This window comes from Talpa occidentalis, unplaced genomic scaffold, assembly GCF_014898055.3.
Source record: "Talpa occidentalis isolate TD23 unplaced genomic scaffold, MPIMG_talOcc4v2.1 talOcc4.17, whole genome shotgun sequence".
Lineage (NCBI taxonomy): Eukaryota > Metazoa > Chordata > Mammalia > Eulipotyphla > Talpidae > Talpa > Talpa occidentalis.
The window spans coordinates 48,488,300-48,513,957 of record NW_023601754.1 but is presented as its reverse complement, the minus strand read 5'-3'; the positions used below and the strand labels follow the sequence as shown (position 1 = coordinate 48,513,957).

Here is a 25,658-nt window from a genome sequence, read left to right as displayed (position 1 = left end):
CTACGTGCCTGGACAAGGTTTGGGTAAACAGCAAGGGCCTCCTTCTTTTAATCTACAGGAAGTGACAAGGGAAGCGGGGGGATAGATGAGGGCTCAGTTACCCTTTTTTCTAGGGGCCACTGTGACTAGGCCTCCACCCACGCCCATTCCTATCACCTGGAAATCAGACACAGCTGTATGGGTACCACAGTGGCCCCTGACGAAAGAGAAGTTAGAGGCCGCAAGAATGTTAGTGGAAGAACTACAGGCCGGACACATAGTCCCGTCTACCTCTCCCTGGAATACTCCCATCTTTGTTATCAAAAAAAGGTCTGGAAAATGGAGACTGTTACAGGATCTTAGGGCAGTGAATGCAACCATGGAAGTCATGGGACCAGTGCAACCTGGCATTCCCTCTCCAAGTGCCATTCCACAAGATCATTATATCTTGATCCTAGATCTTAAGTACTGTTTTTTCACTATTCCATTCCATTCCATGATCAAGATTCCAAACGCTTTGCATTTTTTCTTTTTTTTTTTTTAAAGATTTTATTTATTTATTTATTTATTTATACGAGCACTGGGTACAGCCAGAAGCGCGGAGGGTGAGAGAATTCACCAGAGCCAGAGTGGGGAGCAGAACAGGCGGACTGACGAAGTACACTGCTGAGGGGAGCAGCGGGCAGCAGGAGAGGTCTACGCGCCATGTGGGACACTCACCGGCGGCCGGGGATTGAACCGGCACTGCAGAAGCTGCGGGCAGCTTCTCAGCCCAGTGCTCAACTGCTGTGCCACCAGGGGAGACCCCGCTTTGCATTTTCTATCCCGGCCATTAATGCTGCTGCCCCGCATGATAGATATCAATGGGTGTGCCTTCCTCAGGGTATGGCAAACAGTCCCACTATTTGCCAAATTTATGTCTCCAGAGCCATTGCTCCTGTTAGAGTCAAACATTCGCAGGTGCATGTATATCATTATATGGATGATTTGTTACTGGCAGCTCCTACGTCCAACCTGCTGTATGCCTGTTTCCAGGACCTGGAGAATCATTTACTGATGTCAGGTCTAAAGATTGCTCCTGAGAAGTTACAAATGGCCGAGCCTTTTCAGTATTTAGGATACCATTTGAGGAAAGGCAGTTATGCTCCAGCAGTACCAAAACTGGCAGTAGCTCACCTTTGCACCTTGCATGATTTCCAACGCCTATGCAGCGATCTAGCATGGATACGCTCTTCGCTCTCTATTACATCGGGAGAGCTGAAGCCCCTTTTTGACATGTTGAAAGAAAATGCAGACCCCACTTCTCCTAGAGCCATTATGCAGGAGGCTCGTGAAGCGATCACTAGAGTCGAAAAGGCTGTAGCCCAGGTGACCTTAAATAGGTTGTCTGTCTCTCGCTCTTTTGATGTCTTGGAATTTTGTAGTAGCTTTACTCCCACAGCGCTTATATGGCAAGATGGTCCCGTTTATTGGATCCACCTTAACATCTGTCCAAAATGAGTCTTAGAGCCTTATTTTCATTCGGCTGCCAGAATTGTACAAACGGCTCTGGACTCCAGTCTACATCTTTCAGGTACTCACCCGCGAGCGGTGATTCTCCCTTATAACAAAAAACAAATTCAGTGGTTAATACGCCACGATGAAACATGGAGTATCCTTTATTTTACCACTTCAGTGCTATTTGATTCGCATTATCCTAGCAACCCTTTATGCAAATTTTTACAAAATCATCCAGTCTGTTTCCCCAGGATCCTCGTTACTGAACCTATTGCGGGGGTGTGGACAGTGTTTACAGATGGCTCTGAAGGGGATCGGAAGGTGGTCTCGGTGCCCAGTGGTTCAGCCCAAGTCGTTGAGGCGACCACCGTCCTCTTGGCTCTCGAGACCTGCTCACAAGAACCTATCAATTTGTACTCTGACAGCAAATATCTGGTGCACGCTTTAAATGTCTTGGAAACTGTTGCTCATATTTCTGCTCATAGCTCCATCGCACCCCTCCTTCATCAGTTGCAAACACTGATTCGTAAAAGAACTCATCACCTTTTGTGGGTCACATCAGAGGCCATCTCCCATTGCCAGGACCTTTAGCGGCTGGCAATGCCGCGGCTGATTCTCTTACTAGAGGACATCCAATTTGTCCAGTACTTCAGAGTGCTATGGAAGAACACGCAGTCTTGCACACCAACGCCACGTCACTTAAGGGTTGTTACGGATTGACTCATTGTCAAGCTTGTAACATTGTTAGTGCCTGTCACAAGCGTGCACCCTTTGCTCCAGCTGCTGTGCTGCCCCCAGGAGTTAATCCCCAGGGCATCCTCCCTAGCCATATTTGGCAAACCGATGTGACTCATGTACCCTCTTTTGGACGACAGAGCCTGATCCATGTCTCCATTGACACATTCTCTGGTTTTCTTTTCGCCTCCCCACATTGCGGTGAATAGACTTCTGATGTCTGCTCACATTTGCTACAAGCATTTGCGGTAATGGGCCGCCCACGTGTCATTAAGACAGATAACGGTCCTGGTTATACCAGTAAGGCTTTTGCCTCCTTTTGTGCGGTCCATCGCATTGTGCACAAAACGGGAATTCCATACAACCCACAGGGGCAGGGTATAGTTGAATGTGCCCACGGTTCTCTGAAGACTATGCTTTTAAAACAAACAGGGGGAGAACACTCCCCCAGGGATCGTTTGACTACAGCTCTCTTTACCCTTAATTTTTTGACCCTGGATACCCATGGGCGGTCAGCTGCTGATCAGCACTGGTCACCAGACCCTCAGCAGGTCACGATGCTCCAAGCAAGATGGAAGGACCCAGTCAATGAGTGGCAACCACCCGCGCCAGTGTTAATACGGCCGCCTGGCATCATTTGTCTTTTCCCACAGAATGCGGAAGCGCCCCGATGGGTTCCTGCTCGATTGGTTCTATTTGTCGATATACCTGAGCCGGCTAACCTTGATGACACGCCTTTTTTGCTCCCCATTGATCATCATGATTCCACTTTTCCACAAGTATTTGCCACTAATTTTACTTTTGGTCTGGCTTCCAAGCCATTGGATAGAAGGTATGGTAATTTTTTAGGTACAGTATTCTTGAATCAATCGCTATACTTTGACCTGCAAAATAGTAGTTCATGGGATATTGAAGACATGATCACATCCCCATGCTTGGCGCTAGTTAATGCTAGCATAGGGGATTTCCAAGGAAATGGATCCACTGGACACATGATAGGTCTTACAGGTCTGCTTATGCCGCTCAAAGCAAAGAATCACAGTGTTGTTGGGTTCTTCCCATCAGATCCATGTTGGGGCACTGAGTCCCGACACACCCTTTTGCAACTTCCCTTGCCATGGCCGTTAGGTACCTTTCCTGGGAGCCAATATCACACAAGGGAAGGTCTTATATTCTGGGGTCCCCGGCCTCCCTCTTCCAATACTTCTCAACCCCCACTTTCTTGGGCCTTTAGAGGACCTAACTAGCACATGGCACATACATTTACGGGGTGGTTTTTATGTAATAACCATTCATGTCTGGACCTGCGCCCTTTTGCTCTGTTGGGCCAGGGTGAGGTGAAATTATTTAATGGCACTTACTCTGCAAACAGTAGCTCTACCTTTGAACAATCCATTAGTATCCAGACTAACAGATCAGAGTTTGTCTACTGCTGTCTGCCTGTCCCCTCCCTTCTTTTTTGTCCTCTCCAATAACACAGGAAATTCAACTGTATTGAACTGTTCAGCGGAGCCCTGCGCCCTCTCTGCCTGCTGGACCTGGAGTGCAGAGAGGGTGGTGATCGTTCGTCTGCCTTCTACTTTAATCATGCCTGTGGATGCTTCTGCACATCTTTCCCCTGTTCTATTTAGGAGACGTGATTTTGGCATCACTGCAGCTGTTGTCGCTGTTTCAATAGCGGTGGCCGTGGCTGTGGCTGCTGCCGCCGTCACTATCACTCAAGCTGCTGCAAATGCTGACACTATATACAATTTAGCTGCCAATGTTGCTTTTGCGTTAACACAGCAAGATATGAATGAACATTTACAAAATGGACTTTTGATGCTCAATCAGCAGATAGCTCTAATGCAAGAAGAGATAGACACACTTCTGTTAACTGCTCACATGCCTTGTAACCCTCTGTACCGCTTTATTTGTGTAACTCCTGTTGCGGTGAAAAATATGTCTATGGAAGTAAATAGGTTAAATAATGTAATCAGAGGACCCTGTAACCACCAGTTCCTGAACCTGACTGCTCAAATGGCGAGACAGCTCATAACTGTTAACAATACTCAGGTTACCCCTGTTACGGATGAGGGTCTCATTGCCTGGTTTAGAGGACTCCTCCCAGAGTTGCAAGCTTGGGGCGGGGTGGTAGCCTTAGCTCTTGGCTTTTTTGCTGTTTGTGCATTCGGCATATGGTTTCTCCGTCGACTACGGAAGTGAAACAAAAAAACGTGCTATTGCGGTCAGGCAAGTACTTGGCGCCATGGTACTTGATCAGGACTCCCCATTGGCACCCGGATAGGTCAACTTAACCCTAGAGAACCTGTGAGCCAAAGACGGGTAAGAGTGTACACTGTCCAGACCAACCTAAGACAGTGGTCCGGACCAAGTGTGCTGGATTAGCGATGACAGGTAAGGCTGGTCACGGGATATGCCAACCTAAGACAGGCCGGGTGTCTCATTTAAAAGAAAAAAGGGGGAGATGTCCAGAGCATGCACAGTGTCATGCGGCACTTAGGTTTCACTTTACAGTTTTGTTTTCTGAGAACCATTGCATTTCTCATAAATCACGTGTGCACAGGAAGTAGGCTGGAAGGAGCTACCGCATGTATAAATTGGAGTGTTGGGTTAGAGAGCGGGATAATAAAAAAAAGAATTGAATTCGCTAGCTGCATTTTGTCTCGTTGTCCCTCATTTTAATCCTCAGCCCTTCTCTTCTCGTGCCTCTGATTCCCGGGGGTCGGGACAGTAAAGGCCACACTCACTGCATCTGTAAAGTCTCTCTCCAGAATGTGCCCAACTTTTGATCTTTGTGCAGACTCTTTGCCACACACATTATTTGTGTGATTCCTCTCCCAGATGCTTCACTTTTATCCAGTGAAGAGTGAGCAAACTTTGCTATATCCGTCACATCTGTGAGTATGAATGATTAGGTGAGCCTTGAGTTTAAGACAATACCTAGAAGCCTCAAGTCACCCAATACATTTGAAGGCTTCTCTCCACTATGAGCAACCTGAACATTGGTGTGGTGTGAACCTAAGTAAAGGTTGTATCACACTCCTGGAGTGAAATGCTTCACTCCAGAATGAACTCTTTGGTGAGCCATGAGGTCATCCCATTGCTAAAAGGCCTTGCCACATTTGTGCGGTTTCTCCCCATATAAATCAGTTCACAAAGAATAACCTGCTAGAGGCTGTGGAACATTCACTAGGTTTCTAAAGTCTCTTGCCAGTGTGGATCACGTGTTTACTTAAGCGTGAACGCTCACTGCAGGATTTCCCACAATCATTGCATTTGGAAGGTTTCTTGCCATTATGAACTCTCCAGTGACTTACAAAGTGTGAATTTCAGTCAAGACTTTGCCACCTGTCACGCGATTTCTCTCCACATGGATTACCTGATGTGCACTTACTGGTGAGCCCCAAGTGAAGGCTTTACCACACTCTTACGCCTCTCCTACAAGACTGGCAACTTGCGAGACTCGTGTTTCAACTAAAGCCTTTGTCGCACTGATTCCAGTCACAAGCTTTCTCTCTAGTATGAATCTTTGGATGTTCAAACAGATTTGCTCTTTGGATAAAAGCTATATCCACATTATATTTGTATGGTTTCTCCCCAGTATGTGTTCTCCGATGCTTTGCTAAACTTGAATTTTGACTAAAGACCTTGCCACACTCATCACATTTGTAAGGTTTCTCTCCTGTATGAATTCTCCTGTGCTTTGTAAGGACTGCATTCAACCGAAACACTTTGCCACAGTCAGTACACTTGAAGGGCTTCTCTCCAGTGTGTATTCTCTGATGAATTGCAAGGTTGAAATTTTGACTAAAGTCTTTGCCACACTCATTACATTTGTATGGCTTCTCTCCATTATGAATTCGCCGATGCTTTGCAAGGCTTGAATTCTGACTAAAGACCTTGTCGCACTCACTACACTTGTAAGGTTTCTCTCCTGTGTGAATTCTCTGGTGATTTGTAAGGAGTGAATTGCGCCTAAATACTTTGCCACAATCATTACATTTGAAAGGCTTCTCTCCAGTGTGAATTCTCCGGTGAATCGCAAGGTTAAAATTCTGAGTGTAGACTTTGCCACAGTCATTACACTTGAATGGTTTTTCTCCAGTATGCGCTCTCTGATGACTCACAAGGAATGAATCTTCAGTGAATACTTGGCCATACTTGCTACATTTGTAAGATTCCTCCCCAATATGAACTCTTAGATGATTTGTAAGGTCTGAATTCCTACTAAAGACCTTGCCACATACATCACATTTATATGGTTTTTCTCCCATGTGGATAATCTGATGTGTACTGAGTTCTGTGCCCCGAATAAAGGCTTTACCACACTCATGACATTTAAAAGGTTTCTCTCCAGTATGAATTCTCCGATGCTTTGCAAGGTGGGAATTTCGACTAAAGACTTTGCCACACTCACATTTGTATGGCTTCTCCCCAGTATGAATTCTCCGATGACTTTCAAGGTCTGAATTTTGACTAAAGGCCTTGCCACACTCAAGACATTTGTAAGGTTTTTCTCCAGTGTGGACTCTCTGGTGCTTTGCAAGACTTGAATTCTGACTGAAGACTTTGCCACACACATCACATTTATATGGTTTCTCTCCTGTGTGGATTACCTGATGTCGAGTGAGGTGTGATGCCTTAGTAAAAGCTTTGTCACACGCATTACACGCAAAAGGTTTCTCTCCAGCACGAATTCTTTGGTTAATCCTGATGTTAGTCCACTCCCTAAAGGCCTTGCTATATTCATTCCATTCATGTGGATTCTCTTCCGGATGGGTTCCCGGTCTACTGAGGTGGGAGTACTGGTAAGTTTTGCCACACCTGTTCCATTTGTAAAGGTTTTTCCTCTGTGCATTCTGGACTCGTGTCTGTCCTGAAGGTGGTGTTAAATCATTCCCATACATATTACAAATGTTGGTTTGGACAGTAGGAGGAATACTTTGAAATGGTGAGACTGAGGAATTGTTGTTGGTAAGCTCAGCTTGATTACATTCATAAAATTTCCCTTCAAGGTGAAATATTTGCAGATCTTCCCGAGAGCTTACCCTAAGCCCATTCTCAGTAGGCTCACTTCCTGCATCCATCCCTTCATGCTGCTCCTTTTCACACATTAGATTGTTTCTGTGGGTCACAGGGCCTCTGTAATTTATTTCATCATCTTGCCACTGAGAGTAAAAGTCATGTATATTTTCCCAGATTTGTCGGAAGTAAAAATCTTTGACTTCGTTGCTTTTGTAGCTTTCCAACATCAGTGTGCGGAATACTTGTCCCGTATTACTGTGCTCTTTTGTTTGCGATTTCTTTATTCCATATGCATGAGCGTTATCTTGAGAGATAGCTATAAGATATAAAAAGCATAGATATGCTATTAGTTTGTAAATTAAATATTCATACTGAAAACATGACAAAAAAAGGTAATTCTTGACTCAGCAGACTCATGAAACTTCCCAACCTAATCTTCAAGGTTTTTTTTTGTTTTGTTTTGTTTTTTTTTAAGATTTATTTATTTATTTATACAAGCACTGGGTACAGTCAGAAGCGCGGGAGGGTGAGAGAATTCACCAGAGCCAGAAAGGGAACAGAACAGGCAGAAGGACCAAAGTACACTGCTGAGGGGAGCAGCAGGCGGCAGGAGAGGTCTGCGCACCATGTGGGACCCTCCTCCGGTAGCTGGGGAGCAGCCGGGGATGGAACCGGCGCTGCAGAGGCTTCAGGCAGCTTCGCAACCCAGAGCTCAACCACTGCGCCACCGGGGAGGCCCCTAATCTTCAAGTTTTTAAGTAAACTAACAGAATAAAATTCTTCACGAACAAGAGAGAGTCATCATATTACCCAAACTAACTTAGGGTAGCCTGGGATTGATCATCTTATTTGCGCAAAACACTCATATCACACAAATTCATGTCAGCTCTTAGGGAAAGGCCTTCATCAAGCATGACCTGAAACTACATTCCATTCAGCAGTAAAGACACAGGACTGATCCAGTCAGTGGACGCCGAGGACCTGGTGCATTTCCTAGGAAGTTCAGATGGAAAGAAAAGCTGGGAACAAAATAGTTCTGTCTGCCCTAAAGTATAGAATTTCCAGAACCTTAGACCTTGCAGAAATTACAGATGTTACCAAAAAAGCAGAGAAGCCTAGACGTGCAAGAAATAGGCTAACTTTCCTGTATAATAGAGAGAGATATTCTCTTATTAATTCACTATACCAACACAGATATGATGAACCTAGACAGGGAGAGCAATTATTAGAAGACAGCAGTTATCCAAGAAATAAAAACTGAGTGAAATCCACACAAAACACAGGTAATCATGTGTAGGAAACAGAAAACGCACTGCAGAAAAAGTAATGAATCTTACGAACAAATCATGGCAAAAGAATTTAATGGTATTATTAACCTAGTTGGTATAACTGATACAGGCAGTAAATTCAATGTTCCCAAGAAATCAAAAATTACCAATTTTAAACTATAAAAATTATGACAAAAGTGCAATTTAATATTATGTACTTTAAAAGCTGAAAGAGAAATAGAATGAGAAATTAGTATTATCTTTACAAAATATTCTGGAGTTGTGTAGGATTTAGGGAAACGATCATGAAGTTGCACTCCCTACACGAAAGAAGGAAACATCTGGTCCCCAACCAACAGTCTGATACTCCGTGAATGCAAAGCAGTAGAACACGAAGGGTATCATCTAAGAACACTAAGAGTATCATCACTAAGCAGAACACTAAGAGTATCAACCAATGATGGCGCTGAAGATGAAAGAGAGGGAAACCAGACTCAATTAGAAAGCACAGAAATGTACACAGTGAAAGAAGCAGTGACTTAAACAAGGCCCAGGACAGCAGCAGACGTCACTCGTGGCACCCCCCAACTTCACAAGCTCCCTCATTAGGGTGTTTCAAAGCCGCACCCACCGCAGCAGGATGAACAGGGCACACGGAGGCTCGGGCAACAGTCTGGTCAGCAGCCGTGGAGAGGGAGGACGCGAACTGGGAGTCTCCCCCAGGCAGACGCGCCCTTCCCATTACTGTGGCCCAAGGGGGTGATCGTTAGCATCTGGGATCAACACCTTCAAGGTCCCTTGAGAAATGCTTTTGTGATACTTGTCAAAACCGGTAAAACTGCACGCTGTGATGATGCTTTCTGTCTCCCATCCCGGGCCACGCTGACCACTCTCTGAGAAGCTTCCAGTTGTGTCTGGGTGCAGCTGGATAACATTACAATGGATTAGCCATGGTATTCTGTATCAACTTGAGTTACTACTCCCACTCAACAGTGGATGAACATGGCCAAAATGTGGGATGCAAGCTCAGAAGCGAGGAGTGTGTATTTCCAAAGCAAGTTTCAAAGGCAAAAAGCATGAAAACAGGAAGTCTATATTCCCAGAAAAGGCAGAGGGATCAAAAAAGCAGCAAGACAAGATGAGGGCCTGGGTCTACCCTCTGGGGAGGAAGCCACACCCCGAAAGAGCAGGAGCTGCTTCCCAGTAAGACCGAGACCGAAGACCAGCTCTCTTTTGCCCCGTCTGCAGTTTCGTCACAGCACTGTTACACACACACCCCACGTGAGGCAAGGGGAGGACAGAAGAAATCAGTGGCTGTGGGGCCAGGATGGGAGACTGGCCTGGAGAGAGCTCCCTTCAGTTTCTGGGGCATAAGGAGGAAAGGAAGGGCGGCAGGTTTTCCCACCTCCTGATGGGGCCTCCACACATGACCATAGCCGGCGTGGAGTCAAGACACCGGGTAACAGAGCCGTGGATCTGGCTAAAGACCTTGCCCTCCTCTTGGGGCAGTGGCAGTGCCTCTGGGCGCCAGGGTAAAGTTCTGAGGAACAAGAGGGATAAGCTAAGAGGAGAACAGTAGTTTCCTGTGAGAATTCTGTACAAAACTTGTTTCTCACAGAACTATCCCACACAGGAGCTTCCCATATGCCATTAACAGTGCAGCTTCTTCTCTGCCTTTCTGAGCTCTTACCTGGGCTCACGCCTTCCTTGTTTTCCCACACATCTGGTTTGCTCACTATTTTCATTTCGCTCTCCAGAGTGCAGAGCTCCTTCCCTTGATCCACAAAGGAGACAATACTCAGATCACAGACAGACATTCCTGCTGGTAGGAAGAAAGGAACATAACACAGTGGCTTTTCCAGAATTCCCATTCTTTGTTCTGCTGAGGGGAGAGGACATTACAGATAGCTCTAAAAAAAGTACTGAACAAATCGGGCCTCCCCTGGTGGCGCAGTGGTTGAACACTGGGCTGTGAGGCTGCCCGCAGCCTCTGCAGTGTGGGTTGGTTCCCTGGCCACCGGTGAGGGTCCCACAAAAAAAAAAAAAAAAACTGAACGAATCACTGCACTACGTACCTCCTGAATGGATGGGGGAATAGATATGGCAGCTCTCTGCCAAGATCACTGAAGCAAAAGTAGAGGGGAGGGGCAGCCCTGGTGGCGGAGGGGTTAAGTCTCAGCGCTATCAGGCTGTCTGCAGCCTCTGCAGCACGAATTCAATCCCCGGCCAGGGCGCTGACCCACAGGGCGCAGCAGATCCCTCCTGTCTCCCTGCTGCTCCCCTCAGCAGTGGATTTCAGTAGATCCACCTATTTTGCCCCACTCTGTCTCTGGTGAGTCCTTTCACCCCTCCACCTCTGGCCTACACCCCAGTTCTTGTATGCATAAATAAATAAGTATTTTTTTAAAAAATGTACAGAGGAGAAAACAGGAAACTGGATATTTTGAGAGTGCCACAGGACTCTAGAAACAAGTAGAATCCAGGGCAACCCCTGATGTAGCATGTAGAGGGCAGGTCCTCTGAAGAAAGGTTAAGTTTAATGTCCAGATGCCACCCATGAAGCTGTGAGTCTGAGTCAGTAGGGCCTTAGCAGCAAGCAAGCAAGCCAGGGGCTCTGAAGAGGCACAGGAGGGCAGACGCAAAGTTACCCAAGGTGGGGTCTCCTCACCCAGGGAGAGCAGGTTCCTGCAGGTCTCCAGCATCACGTCCCTGTACAGCGCGCGCTGAGCAGGCCCCAGGCATGCCCACTCCTCCTCGGAGAAGTCGATGGCCACGTCCTTAAAGATTAACAGTCCCTGAAAAACACACACACTCTCATGAAAGAGGGACCATGAGGTCTTCACGTCATGGAAAAGGAGATGTGTGTGATGGGAAATGGCCGTGAGTCCTCTGGCAGAGCCACTTACAGGTGTTTTGACTCTTTCTTCCTCCTTTTCCTAATAAACATGTCCTTTTAGACTGTAAAAAAATAAGTAAGTATAAGTATTTTGAGTAAGCTATGTGTCTGAGAACAGCAACGTGCCCCTCCGTTAAGCTTTGCCCTGTTCATCCTAAAGGTGGTCGACGGCTCCCTAGGGTGAGACCTGCTCCCTCCACACGTAGGAGGAAACCACCACAGACACTCTCAGGGATTCGGCTCAGTGAGCGCTCAGCAGGGGCCCTACGAGCACCAGAACCTGGGTGGTCCAGTTTCAGGATGGAACTTAAAGAATGAAACGGTGACACAACCCATAGAAAAAGAGGGCTGCCTCGCCCACAGACATGAACAAGTTCAAGGTCAGTCACAGGGACTTAGGGGGAGGCTCCCGTGGAAGGCAGAGGGGCAGGAAGGCGAAGAGTCATGAGGAAAAAGGAGGACCATGCAGGAGGGAGCCCGCAAAACAGCAAAGGAAAATGTGTGGACATGAGAACAGACTCGAGGGGGAAGAACAAGGTATTCCTGAGAGGGTTTCTCACAACAGCGTGATTCACTTCTCCAATGATTCAGGAATGGCTCTCTCCCCATTGCAGAGCAGAGGCCTCTAGAAAAGGTCCAGATGAGCTGCTAGGGTAAGCATGTCTGCCTGTGTGGGTCCAAAGGCAATTTGAAAAGCTGGATTTATGAATAAGGTAAATTTATCAATAAGGCAAACATGTACGTGGGCAAAGATTTCCATTTGCAGGGAATACTCATGACACCTAAAAATGTTGTCAATGCTTTTTTTGTGTCATATTTTTCAAAAATATTAGTCAAATGGAATTGCCTAAAAGGGCACTCGTTACAGGGCCTTCCTGGTGGCACAGGTGGTTGAGCGCCGCACTGTGAAGCTGTCCACAGCCTCTGCAGCACAGGTTCGATCCCAGCCGGCTGGCGAGAATCCCACATGGTGCAGCAGACCTCTCGTCTCACCTGCTGCTCCCCTCATCAGTGTGTTTCGTCACTCTGCCTGTTCTGTTCCCCACTCTGTCTCTGGTGAATCCTCTCACCCTCCCGTGAATTTGGCCTGTACCCCAGTTCTTGTATAAAAATAAATCAATATTTAAAAAAAAAAAAGGCACTCGTTACAGATGCAGGGGCATAGTATGTACTACGGTTACTACTATTTAGATTATTCATGTGTAGAAAGGATTTTATGCCATAGAAAATATTTAAATATGATTTCATTTGTGAAATAATATAAAACGTACTTATGAGATGATATCTTAATAAAAACCATGGATTTGCACATGTATGTCTTCATATACACACATACAGAATTCAAGAGAGACAAAGGTTTTCTCTCAATTATGTATTGGTTGGATGGTTTTCACTGTCATTTTTATACACGTATCTTAACATGTCTGGGACAATGGAAATGTATAAATTATGCCTAATCTATATCAATAACTATAGCAAAAAAAAGGCTATAGTAAAAAAAGTACACACATGAAGAACATATAGGATATCTTAATTCAAATTCCTATAAAACACATACAATTGATGAATATCTAATCCCATCCATTAAGCTTAGATATGCAGGCATTAATAAAGCCAAACATATTGAAAAGTTTATTTCAATAGCAGTGATTCAAGATTACAAAAGCTACTAGTAGTAGGCATAATTTCGCAGATGAAGATCAAAAAATTATCAGAGTGTTAGATACCTAAAAAATGATTGAATCATTAAAAATCATGACAAGGGCCTCCCCAGTGGTGCAGCTATTGAGCACTGGGTTGTGAAGCTGCCCTGCAGCCTCTGCAGCACCAGTTCGATCCCTGGCTGCTGGCAAGGGTCCCACATGGCGTGCGGACCTCTCCTGCTGTCCACTGCTCCCCTCAGCAGTGTACTTCGTCAGTCTGCCTGCTCTGCTCTCCTTTCTGGCTCTGGTGAATTCTCTCACCCTCCCGCACTTCTGACTGTACCCAGTGCTTGTATAAATAAATAAATAAATCTTAAAAAAAAAAATAACGACAAAAGCAAACAAGAGGTAGGGCCTCCCTGGTGGTGCAGGGGTTAAAGTTTCAGTGCCATCAAGCTATTGCCAGCCACTGTGGCCTGATTTTGATCCCTAGCCAGGGAGGTGACCTACATGGCGCAGCAGACCTCTCCTGCCTCCCCGCTGCTCCCCTCAGCAGTGTCTTCGTGTCTTCGGTCCATCTGCCTGTTCTGCTCCCCGCTCTGTCTCTGATGAATTCTCTCACCCTCCTGTACCTCTGACCTGTAACCCAGTTCTTGTATAAATAAATAAAAATCTTTAAAAAAAAGAGCATACAGTGATAAATACATTAAAAGAGGAAAGCTTTCAAATCAGAAATCTGATTTTAAATCTCAAGAAGATAAAGAACAAAGCAAACCTAAATTCAACACATAAAATTGAGAAAGATTATAGCAGAGATTTAAGAAACAGAGAATAGAAAAAGAATATAAAAGTCAACAAACCAAGAGCTATCTTTTTGTAAAGGTTAAACTGAGAAACCCTTATATAGACTAAGAAAAACAGACAGATAATTCAACAAATAAGACCAGAAATAGAAAAGAGGACACTGTGATATTACAGAAATTCTTAAACCAGGAATAGGAGAGACTACTATGATCATAAACTAGACGATACAGGTATATTCCTAGCAACATATAAGATCTAATCACGAAGAAAGAAAAATGTGAGGAAAATTAGAAAGAGATCCAAGCGGTAATCAAAAACCTTCCACAAAGAACATCTCAGAACCTGATGATGTCACTGAAGAGAGATGCCAAACATTTACAGAAGAGTCAACACTAATCTTCCAATGAACTGAAGGGGGGAAACTTGCAAAAACATTTTATATAAGTTTCGTGATTCTGATAACCAATACAGAAAAAGACAGAAGAAGAAAACATTTGATAAAGTTCAGTGACCTTTCAAGAAAGGTGTAAGAGGGCCTCCCTGGTGGCGCAGCGGTTGAGCACTGGGTTGCGAAGCTGCCCACAGCCTCTGCAGTGCCGGTTCGATGCCCGGCTGCTCCCCAGCCACTGGAGGAGGATCCCACATGGCGCGCAGACCTCTCCTGCCACCCGCTGCTCCCCTCAGCAGTGTGCTTCGGTCCTTCTGCCTGTTCTGCTCCCCGCTCTGGCTCTGGTGAATTCTCTCACCCTCCCGCACTTCTGACTGTACCCAGTGCTTGTATAAATAAATAAATAAAATAAAATAAATCTTTAAAAAAAAAAAAAAAGAAAAGAAAGGTGTAAGAGTTAACTACCTCAACATAATAAAAACCATCTATGAAAAGCACGGAGTTAATATGAATCTCCGTAGGGACAGATGGCAAGCTTTTCTTCTAAGACCCACAAGGCGTAAGGAGGCACTCTCTGCACTACTATTACTATTTAACGGAATATGGGCAGTCCTACCCCAAGTAATCAGACAAGAAAAGGAAAGGAAAATCAGTCAAATTGGCAAAGAAGTAAGATCCTCTGTTTTCCCCAGATGACAAGCTCTCATACAAAACCAAATAGATTCCACGAGAAAACTGTTACAACTCAAATATGATTTTAGACAAGTTTCAGCATATGAAATCAGCTCATAAAAAACAGTGGTGTTTCCATATACGAACTGTGAACAATCTGAAGAGGAAATGAAAGCAAACAATTTTGTTTACTAGGACACCAAGGATGAAATACTTGGGAATAAACTGAGCTAAGGAGGTGAAAGACTAGTACACTGAAAACTACAAAATGTCATCAAAAGAAATTAAAATAAATAGAAAGACATCCTGTAGCATGAAATGGAAACTTAAATCTGTAACCACAATGTTCTAGAGACAAAACTGAATCCCTATGCAAATTCTAAAGGGCAATGCTTACAGAAAGAGAAAAATACATGACAAAATTCACATGCCCTCTCAAGGGGCTGGACCCAAAACAGCCAAAACACTTAAAAAAATAAAAAAGGAATTGAGAGACCTCACGTCTTTAGATTTCAAAACATACTACAAAACAAGAGTCATCGAGATGGCGTGGTGCTGGCAGAAACGCGGACACATAAACCAACAATGACGCAGGCGACAGTGTGCAGACACAGACCAGCGTATTCGAGAGGACAAAGGGCTTTTCAGGAACACAACCTCACCTGAGAAGGGTCCATCCCTGTCACTGCCTCCTCTCTGGGCAACGAGGGTCTTTCACAGTCAATCCTGAGAGTTAGAAAGAAGCTGTTTAGTGTCCAGAGTTGCTGTACCCCCTTCCGGAGCTGCTGCACACACTGGGAGGCCCTCACCACTACGGGTAATATTTTGAGGCCCCTCCATGGTGTTTTCCATAAAGAATGCGCCGGTTTTCATTCCCATCAATGGCACACAGGGTTCCTTTTTTCCACACCCCGACTGACACTTGTCATGTCTTTTGCTCACAGCCAGCTTCACAGGTGCGATGCCACACGCATTCCGGCACTGCCCCCCCCTCCCCAGACCTGTCACCACAGCCCAGGAGTTGGAAGAGGAAGGAGCAGACACAGGCGAGCAGACATGACCGGGCAGAGGTGGGCAAGAGGGTGCAGCTGCACTGTAATGGGAGGGGGTGAGAAAGTCTCCAGGAGCTGTGATGTCACAACAAAGGCCTGGGGAGGAGGCTGTCACAGTGAGCAGAGACCCCAGGCCCTGGGGCTGAGGGAGGCCAGCCGGAGGAGCTCTCGTCCCTTTCTTGCAGGGACTCAGCGGGAAGAGACTCAAGGTCATTGAGAAAAAATGGAAGAGGATGAGTTAGACTTCCGAGGGGCTGCAGAGGCGAGTTTGGAGAGGACAGACAGCGAATGAGAGGAGCAGAGGAAGGGATTCGACAGGAGTCGGGTCGGTGTGGGGCTCACGGGCCTCCAGCTGTCATCTGCCACGGGGACAGGGACGGTTGGCTCTGGGGCTGCAAGGAGGCAGGGGGTACACAGAGAATGGCACGTCAGCCCCGTGCTGCGGGCACCGGATGTGCGTGGGATGGGCCGCATGGGAAGGCCGTCTGACTCAGTCAGTGAAAAATAATCTGGAAAATTAGGGGAGTTTCTCCCAATGGTCCGCCACTCCTAGCCCCGGCGCAGACAGCACGGCCGACACGCCAGAGGCCGCTAAGTGAATAAAACACAAAGTCAACAGAGAGCACCCCGCGAGCAGGGGCTTCACTCTGAGGGACTGATGTGCAGGGGTCCGCCACACTGGGATGGGGAAAAGGGGGCTGAGCAGGAGCAGTCGCTGAGGGTAGAGCCAAGGGCCCTTCGCCTGGTAAATGTGCACTCCCAGGAGAGCAGAAATAGAATGAGGAGTCATCAACGCACAAAAAAGTGCAAAGAGTTAAGTTATTGTACAGCAAAAATTCCACACAATGTTCCTTTTAAATGGCGGCCTCTAGGGGCCTCCCTGGTGGCCTAGGGGTTAAGTCTCTGCAGCATTATGACCAGGGAGGCCTGAGTTTGATACCTGGTCAGGGAGCTGACCCACAGGATCTCCTGCTTCTCCACCTCTCAGCTCAGCAGTGTATTTCAGTAGCTCTGACTGTTCTGCTCCCCACTCTGTCTCTGGTGAGTCCTCTCACCTCTGCACCTCTGGCCTACACCCTAGTTCTTCTACAAATAAATATTAAAATAAATGGCACCCTCTAGTGACAGAGTCCTCTCCCCTCCAGCCCTCACCCCTGCCCAAGAAAAAGGAAGAGGGGTGACCCAACACTCACAGAGACCAGTCACTGTGCCCTGGCTGAAGAGGAAGTGCAAATGCAAGGTCTCTTCAGGTACAAATGATTACGGACAGGATGGCTGCCATTCTCCCCCTCACCTGTGTACAGCAGTCAGATTTGCTTTCTGTGGTTTCTTGATCATGAAGGTTGGAAGTATCAAAGGGAAAACTGAGATGTGGGTCAGAAGGTCAAAGCAGCGGAGAGCAGGTCGGCCTGCCTGCTATGCACCTCCTTCACCTCACCACACAGGCCACAGGCGCTGCCTCAGCTCAGTCATCCAAGGGCCAGGGGAGCACAGCAAGATGCTTCAGGAGACAGAGTGTGTGCAAGTGGCCATTCCACTGACCTGACTGCAGTATATTGCTATAACTGTTCTATCATTAGTTGTTGCTGTCAATCTTTTACTGTGCCTAACTTATAAATTAACGTCAGCCTGGCCATGCGTGTGTAACGAAAGTGACGACATATGAGATAGAAATACTCTGTAGAGTGGATAAGGTAATAATGGGTGTCCGTCCTTGGTTTCAGACTTGGGGGTGGAGGGCCTTGGAATGTATCTTTTCCCGGTAAGGGGCTGGGGGTGGGGGGCGCAACTGCAGTTGAAGCAAAATTTAAACGATTGGCTCATTGAAAGGAAAAGCCTGTTATTTCTTCCACTGTAGGGAATAACCCAGTTGCTCCTACCTCGTGACTCTACGACTCACACAAAACACTTCACTTCTGTGACTTGAGGCCACCAAGCGCGGAGGTTCCCCCACATCCAGGTCCGAGCCCCGGGCGGGGGCCGAGTCCACACACCGGACACCAGTCACCGCCCGGGTCCTCACCCGCGCCCGGTGGCGCCCTCGGCGCCTACCCTCCCCCACGCACCCCGGGGCCGCCCCGCGCCGGCCTGCTCTCCCGCTCGGGCTGTCTGCAAGGCCCCCCCCCCCGCGGCCTGTTCCCCCGCCTCCCCAGCTCGCGGCCCCGCCCACACAGCTGGAAGGCGTGGGGTGCAGGAAGAAGCCGGAGCGGCACCGTTTCCGCCGGGTGGGGCGCGGAAGAACGCGGGGGGCCCCGCTCCCAGGTCGCCAGCCCGGCGGGCGCGGCAGGGGCCGGGCGGGAGGATGGCGGCGCGGCGCGGCCGGGGAGCGGACCCCGCGGGGAGCTTCACCCGCCGCGGCGCGGCCGGGGCGTCAGCGGCGCTCAAGGCCGCCCCGGCAGGACGGCCGCGGCGGGGCCCGGCCGAGAGCCATTTTCAACCCAGAGCAACGCGGGTCGCGGGCCTCTCACCGCATCGTCCGAAGCTTCTCGGGGTGGAGGGGCGGCGCGGGGCTTCTAAGGCCGCGAACGCCGGCCGCGCGCGCGAGCACCGAGCTGGGCCGGGGAGACGGAGACTCGCGCGCGGCCCCGGGCCTCCGCCCCGCGCTCTCCGCTTCCGGGTCTGCCGGGGACGGCGCGTGCGCGGGCGGGGAGGCGGGGCCTGAGCGGACCGTTCTCCGCCCAAGGGGCGGGGCTTGGGGAAGCCCGGGCGGAGCCCAACCCCGGGGGCGGGGTTTGAGGACGCCTGGGCGGCACCGGGGCCGCAAGGAGCGGAGCGCGAAGGGGCGGGGCCTGAGCACCCACGCACGTCAGGCCAGGCCGTTTCTTCTTCCGGTTTGCAAAGACTGGAGGGGCATTTGGGGGCTGCTGGAGCACCGTGATTTCCGCTCACTTCAAGTTAATATTTCCAAACTTTTTGGGGTACAAGCTAGAGTCGTTGGGGCCCTCCTGTTGGGAACTGAGATGCGCAGAAACGGCGTCGGCCGGAAGCTGCCTGGCCAGGCCTCAGACGCTCGGCCCCTCAGCAGGGTCTAGTCAGACCCCGGCACCTGAGCTTCAGCGACATCAACAGCCCTTGGCCTCTGACCTCCCAGCCCGCTCTCCTCCCCGCACTCCTGATGAAACCGCGACCCCAGCTCTCCGCGCCCCCTCATGCCCTCCCCCCTCACCCCGCCACACCTCTATCCCGCCCACAAGCCCTGACTCCCCAGCACGCGCCCTCCCTTGGGGGCAATGCTCCCAGCGGAATTAAGGGCTGCGCGTCCTATAAACACTGCCCGTGCTGGGGGCGCCGACCAGAGAATACAGAATCGCCACCTGAGGCTTAGAGGAGTCTGGGCTGCACCCGCTCCCCATCCACTCATGTCCGGAGACGCCCACAGCATGGGAAGAGCGGCGTGATGAGGGTGGGGGCGTGAGTGCACGTGAACGTGGTTATAAACGCCAGCGTGTGTGAACGTTCATACAGGTGTGCGTTGGCCTTTACACGCGTGATGGTGGGTGCGAACGCAGATGCGAATACTATTCGCACGCGTCCGGTGTGAGCATTCCTTGGGGGTGCGACTGACCCTGTGCAAATGTCTCTCAGTGTTTGTGTGCGCGCGCACACGCGGGACTGCAGATTTCAGTCCGTCAGAGGCGTTCATGTGTCTGAACAGCTGTGAGTTGTGTGTGTGCAGCGATGTGTCACCTTCCGGGCAGGTAATGAATGAAACTAGACCAAACAGGTCTCAGGTGCTTTGGGTAAACACCTGGCAGTAGTAATGCTGGTTCATATGGTGTTTCCCATTTTCAATTTTTTTAAGATTCATTTATTTATGATCACAAGAGCTGAGATGTAGGCGGGGTGGGGGTGAGAGGACTCACCAGAGGGAGTGGGGAGCAGAACAGGCGGAACTACTGAAATCCACTGCTGAGGGGACAGCGGGGAGACAGGAGGGGTCTGCTGCGCCATGTGGGTAGCTCCCTGGCTGGGATCAAACTCCTGCTGCAGAGGCTGCGGACAGCTTCATAGTGCTGAGACTTAACCCCTTGCGCCACCCGGGAGGCTCCCATTTTCAATTTTTTTCAGGAATCTCAAAACCATTATCCAGGCAGCCTGCACCAAATTACATTCTCCCCAGTAGTAAAGGAGCGCCCTGAGTATAGGTAAATTCTCTGACCTACTAACAGTCACTGACAGAGAGAACGAGGGTAAAGTATTAGAGTAAATCCGTGTCATCATTGCCTATGACTTGAGGTCTTTCAACCATTCATTCCAGGGCCTGAGCCCTCAGGCCTCTGCCCAGCGTGCCTTGCAGGCTGCACTCGGTGTGTGGTGTGAGTCACTCCTGTGGGTGACCCTCTCAGTGAGCACAGCCTCCCCGCGACGCCCCAGCTCCTGCAGCTCCTGCTGTTTATTCTGGGGCCCTTCCCGGGAGCTCTGTCTGCCCCCAGGGCCCAGGGAAGCAGGGTCTCCCCAACGCCCCGCGTCTCTGGACACCGCTGAGGACCCTGAAGTTGTTCTTGGCAATTAGCAGCAGGAAAACTTTTCCCGACTCTTCTGAGCTCCCAGGCCTGTCACTGCCCGGGCAGCTCCAGGGGACACGATAATTGCAGCTCTGGGGGGAGGGGTCCCAGAGGCACACACTATATCTCGGGGTGCGCTGGGCCTGGCACACACACAGGCTGAGCCCTTGCCCTGAGCCAGCGCCCAGGTGGCAGGAAGCCGGTGAGTCTGCTCTGTGCTCACGGGGGCAGGGGTGCAGGAGGGACACGGGTAGGAGGGGACCCACTCCTGGAGCCAAATGTGGGCAGGCATCCCCTGAGCTAGTGATGACAGCGGGGTGTGGGGCCCCCACCCCTGAGGGCACCTGGTGCGGGTTTGGGCTCTCCATCAACAGGGGCTATGGGGCCAGGCAGCCCAGGAGGATCCTGACTCTCCTGACCTCAGCACGGTGGTTCTGGGGCCTTGTTGGGGCCGGCTGCCCTGCAGGGAGCTGGAGTTTTGGAGAGCGCCTGTTTACTCTGCATGCGGAGTCCCAGGACATTACAAGTTCTGCAAACAGAACTTCTTCCCAGAACTGACTCCTGTTCTCTGAGGACGTGCTGGCTTGTGCGCATGTTCCCCACTAACCAGGAAAGCTTGCTTTCAGTAGTAACTTATTCATCTTAATTATTAGTAAATTATTAAGCAAAAACACAGTTGCGGGCTATGTTCTTGTTCCTTTGTTCATATCTTTACAGAAGCTCGGGCTGGCAGAGTGAGAGGCAGAGCTGCTCTCGATGGCTCCCCCCTGCCTCCCCCTGCTGCAAATTCATTTAGACTTCAGTCTTCCTTAATGGCAGAGAACTTCCTCTGCTGTCCTGTTGAGGCAGGGCCTCTTGCTGCTCAGCCTCCTCAGGAGGGGCCCTGGCCTGATGCCCGGGCCATGGGGCGTCTAGGGGCCTCCCTGCTGGTGAGACAGCGCCGGGGGCTCCACGGGTCTCTGGTCCTGGCAGAAAGCCCGTCAGAGCCGGTGGGGAGGAGACGGTCCCCGACACAGCGGGTGAGGGACGCCGCGGGCAGCGTTCATGGGCCCCCACTATAGAAAGACTTTCCTCCCTTAATGTTGGGACAGCAGCACTTAAGGAAAGTAAAGCTGCTGGTTGCAGATGTTTTCAGTTTGAAAGTTTGTGCTGCTTCTCCATGTTATATTCCCAGTCACTATGAACATCATTTACTCGGTTGGCATCATTTACTCTGTGCCTGTACCTTCCCTTCACACTTGGTTTCGTCTTTTTTTTTTTCTCCAAAAAAGATTTATTTATTTAGGCATAAAAGAGCTGGGGTACAGGCAAGAGGTGCAGGGGCGTGAGAGGATTCACCAGAGACAGAGTGGGGAGCAGAACAGGCAGACTGACTGAAATCCACTGCTGAGAGGAGCAGCGGGGAGACAGGAGAGGTCTGCTGTGCCGTGTGGGTAGCTCCCTGGCTAGAGATGGAACTTGTGCTGCAGAGGCTGCGGACAGCTTCAGTGCTGCGCTTAACCCCTTGGCCACCAGGGAGGCCGCATGCTTGTCTTTTATTCTGTCTCATGACTGGCCGTCCTGGGACCCAGCCCTGCAGCTCAGGTGCCAACAGCAACTGGCTAAGGTTTGTGACCAGGAGCAGCACCTCCCTGTGCTTTTATCCATCGGCTGTGCTTCCAGCCCTGGTGCTCGGGCGTGCAGCTCCTGGAGGGGGCCAGAGGCTCTGCTGTGCTCCTGCCCTGCTGTCCTGCCGCTCTGCACCTGCCAGGCTCACAGAGCCCAGGACACCCTGTAGCCCGTGCTGGGGGCTCCCTGGTCTCCGTAGCTTTAAAAATGTGTGGAACTGTCGGGTCTCCCCGGTGGCGCAGCGGTTGAATGCAGCTCTGTGAAGCTGTCTGCAGCCTCTGCAGCACCGGTTCGATTCCCGGCCGACCAGGGAGAACCCCACATGGTGCGGCAGACCTCTCCTACCTCGCCCGCTGCTCCCCTCAGCAGTGTCTTCGCTCGGTCTGCCTGTTCTGCTCCCTGCTCTGGCTCTGGTGGATCCTCTCACCCTCCCACACTTCTGACTGTACCCAGTGCTTGTATACATAAATAAATAAATCTTTAAAAAAAAACTGACTAAGATATTACAATAAAAATAAGTGGAAATTTGTCACTACCTAAGTTAAATCAAGTGCCACGACTCTCACCAGTAGTGACAAAATACACAGTGAAATCTAGTTGTGATTTACCTGGAGACCCGGCTGAGGGGCCCCTGTGAGTGTGGGTCCAGTGTCCTGTGTTGTCCCCGCCCAGCCAGGTGCAGCTCTCCTCTCGGCCCGAACCGAGGAATGAGTCTGGAGAACCAGGATCCCCTGTGTGCCTGTGCGCCCTCCTCTTCATGGGTCTGGAGAGGGCCGCCTCAGGAGTCGTGAGGAAGGAAGTTACCTTGCCTGGGGCCCTTCAGAGCCATGAGTCCTGGTTGTCCGTTCAGCCACTGAAAGTCTATAAAGGATGAGCGCCTTTACGTGAGGCAGAGCTGTGGGAAGGACAGGGCTGCAGCTGACAGTATCCGGAGGCTGTGACTTGGCTTCTCGGGCAGGCTCCTCCGGCTCAGGAGGCCTTTTCAGCCGCTGACAACTGACAGGATGGACACCCGGGATTTGGTGGTTGGGACTGTTCTGTTATTAAAAAGTATAATCGGGCTTCTGGGGAATCTCTCTCTCCTTTCCCATCAGCTCTTCCTCTACCTCACCGGCTGTAGGCCGAGGGCCACAGATTTGGCTGTCAAGAACCTGATTGTGGCCAATTTCTTGGTCCTGTTCTCCAGTGGAATCTGCTATCCAGTGGAACTGTTCGCATGGTATCATATCTTCACCAACTTTGGTTGTAAATTTTTTCTCTATGTTCGCCAAGTGGGCATGGGCGTGTCCATGGGCACCACCTGCCTCCTGAGTGTGGTCCAGGCCGTCACCATCAGCCCCCAGGGCTCCAGGTGGGCAAGGCTGAGAGAGAAAGCTCCCAGGTGCATCCTCCCCTGTGTCGCCCTGTGCTGGGTTGTAAACCTGCTGGTTAATGTCATCTATCCCGTGTTTTTCTCAAACACTTTGAGTCGCGGGAACATCTCAAACACTAAGAGTTTTGGACACTGCTCTGTGGTTCGCTTTGACCAAATCACAGACTCTTTATTTGCAGCTTTGCTCTCGAGCCCCAAAGTCCTGTGTGTGGGGCTCATGGTCGGGGCCAGCGGCTCCATGGTGTGCACCCTGTACCGGCACAGGCAGCGGGTCCGGCACCTTCAAAGGAGCAGTGCCTCCTCCACGTGCTCCCCGGAGTCCAGAGCCACCCGCACCATCCTGCTGCTGGTGAGCACCTTCGTCTTCTTTTACACCGTCTTCTCCATCTTCCAGCTGTCCTTGACTCTCTTCCACAATCCTGACTTGTTGCTTGTGACTATTACTGCAGTCATCAGCACCTCCTTCCCGGCCATCAGCCCCTTTTTGCTCATGAGCCAGGACCCCAGCGTGTCCAGGTTCTTCTCCGCCTGGAGAAGAAACCTAAAGGCCCCTCATCTGTGAGAAACAGATCACTTGCATAAGTTTGCACACGAGTGTGAGTTTGACCACGGCCTCTGCTCCTCAGCCTTCTAAGTACAGTCCCCAGAGGCTGCCGGAGTAGGGGACCCGCGACAGGCTGAGCCCTGCAAGGAACAGGCAGGACGTTGATCGGACTGAAACGAGAACAATGATCATGAAACACTGGATTCAGTGGAGACCCTCAATCCCCGGCGATGACCTAGGTGGGGGCTTAGGACAGGCATGTGGACGTGGGGCAACAAATGGCAGGTCAGCACTGGGCCCAGGGGCCATCAGCCTGGAGGGCAGATTCCATCAGGGATCAAGATTTTGGGGCTGCTTATGAGATTTGTACATTTCATCCCCACAGAGGCAGACGGACCCACAGTGCTCACGGGACTGAGGGGGCCCTTGGATTTCAAGGAGCAACATAGTCACTTCCTCAACATGTAAAGAGGTTCTTGGTATTTATATTCTAAAATGGATGCAATTGCTGATTTCCAACAATGTGAAGAACAGAAAAAATTACTTGACCAAAAGATCTCTCTGTCCAGATATCTATCACTGATCTGCTATCATCGATCTGTATCTATTGAAGGTTACACAGCAAGAGAAACCCATAATTTAACTTAGATATTTGTCACCAATTAGATGAGGTAGGAAGAGGGGAAAGGAAAATTAGATGTATAGACAGAGAACACACACACCTGTAATTACACGTATCTGGGAGTATGTATATTTGTCGTGTGTGCGTGTTTTGTATTCAATATTATCCAACAATCAATGTGTCAGTTGTACAATGTGAATAGTGTTCATTACTGTAAATGAAAAACTGGTGTATCCATTATAGAAAACTGTAGGGAAATTCTTCCAAATATTAAAAATGGACATTCCATAGAATCTAGTTACTCACTTTTGGATTTTTACTCGCCCGAATACGAAAACACTCATCTGATAAAAACATGCACACACGTGTGTATCGCAGCATTATTTACAATACCGAAGGCCCTAATGGCCACAGATGGATGAATGGATAAAGACGACATGGCACATACACACAGGAATACTACGCAGCCATTAAAAGCGTCTGTGTAAAGACATGTGTGTGTGTGTGTGTGTGTGTGTGTGTGTGTGTGTGTGTGAACACGCGATCCTGCAGGGTTCAGTCTGTCAGATTTGTGCAGATATGTGTGAAGAGCTGTGAGTCGTGTCTGTGCAGGGGGATGGCTTTCCATCCGGGTGGGTAATGAATGAAAACAGATCAATCAGTTGATTTAAGTGGAGGAAAACCTAGAGTTCAATTCAACTCATAATGGATGTTTTTCTGCCCCCACGGCTTATCAGCCATGTATTTATTAACTTAAAGACACCAACGTGCCTTGCTCAGATGTCACCTACAATCACTCGTGGATGTGTGCACTAGCAGCCTGGCCTGGCGAAGGAAGCAGTACTGGCTGACGGGACAGGAGAATGAGTCCCCGGTGGCTCCCAGGGCTGCATACAAGCACGTACAGTCAGAAGCGCGGCAGGTGAGAGATTCACCACAGCCAGAGCGGGGAGCAGAGCAGGCAGAAGGACCGAGTACACTGCTCAGCCAGGTCTGCGCGCCATGTGGGCTTTGAAGCAGAGGCTGCGGGCAGCTGAGAAGGGCC

The 25,658-nt window shown here is 49.6% G+C and overlaps 2 protein-coding genes across 5 annotated transcripts; one reads left to right on the top strand and one right to left on the bottom strand.

Annotated features, from left to right (window-relative positions):
* Window positions 1–558: 558 nt before the first annotated feature.
* On the bottom strand, window positions 559–18,533 carry LOC119249614 (zinc finger protein 883-like). 4 transcript variants are annotated; one of them, XM_054697315.1, is made up of 6 exons: window positions 18,431–18,533; window positions 15,573–15,636; window positions 11,176–11,302; window positions 10,198–10,329; window positions 9,913–10,047; window positions 559–7,555 (listed from the first exon to the last, which is right to left on the bottom strand). In XM_054697315.1, the coding sequence occupies exons 1-6, from the start codon at window positions 18,433–18,435 to the stop codon at window positions 5,685–5,687; spliced, it is 2,334 nt and encodes a 777-aa protein (XP_054553290.1). In that variant the 5' UTR covers window positions 18,436–18,533; the 3' UTR covers window positions 559–5,684. The 4 variants fall into 4 exon arrangements, with proteins under 4 accessions (XP_054553290.1, XP_054553291.1, XP_054553292.1 ...); XM_054697316.1 differs by having other exon boundaries at window positions 10,198–10,326; XM_054697317.1 differs by lacking the exon at window positions 18,431–18,533 and adding an exon at window positions 15,720–17,987.
* Window positions 18,534–21,369: 2,836 nt separating this feature from the next.
* Window positions 21,370–24,009, top strand: LOC119248712 (vomeronasal type-1 receptor 4-like). Its single transcript, XM_037515587.1, has 2 exons — window positions 21,370–21,486; window positions 23,062–24,009. The coding sequence occupies exons 1-2, from the start codon at window positions 21,370–21,372 to the stop codon at window positions 24,007–24,009; spliced, it is 1,065 nt and encodes a 354-aa protein (XP_037371484.1).
* The last annotated feature ends 1,649 nt before the right edge of the window (window positions 24,010–25,658 follow it).

Excerpts from the sequence above, each read along its gene's own strand:
- LOC119249614 (XM_054697315.1), bottom strand. Across the intron at positions 11,303-15,572 it reads CAGGGATGGACCCTTCTCAG|GGACTGTTAATCTTTAAGGA; the intron begins GTGAGGTTGTGT and ends TGTGTTTTTCAG. Across the intron at positions 7,556-9,912 it reads TGTGGAGGCCCCATCAGGAG|CTATCTCTCAAGATAACGCT; the intron begins GTGGGAAAACCT and ends TATATCTTATAG.
- LOC119248712 (XM_037515587.1), top strand. The coding sequence starts at position 21,370 with ATGGGGCGTCTAGGGGCCTCCCTGCTGGTGAGACAGCGCCGGGGGCTC. Across the intron at positions 21,487-23,061 it reads GACGGTCCCCGACACAGCGG|CCGCTGACAACTGACAGGAT; the intron begins GTGAGGGACGCC and ends AGGCCTTTTCAG.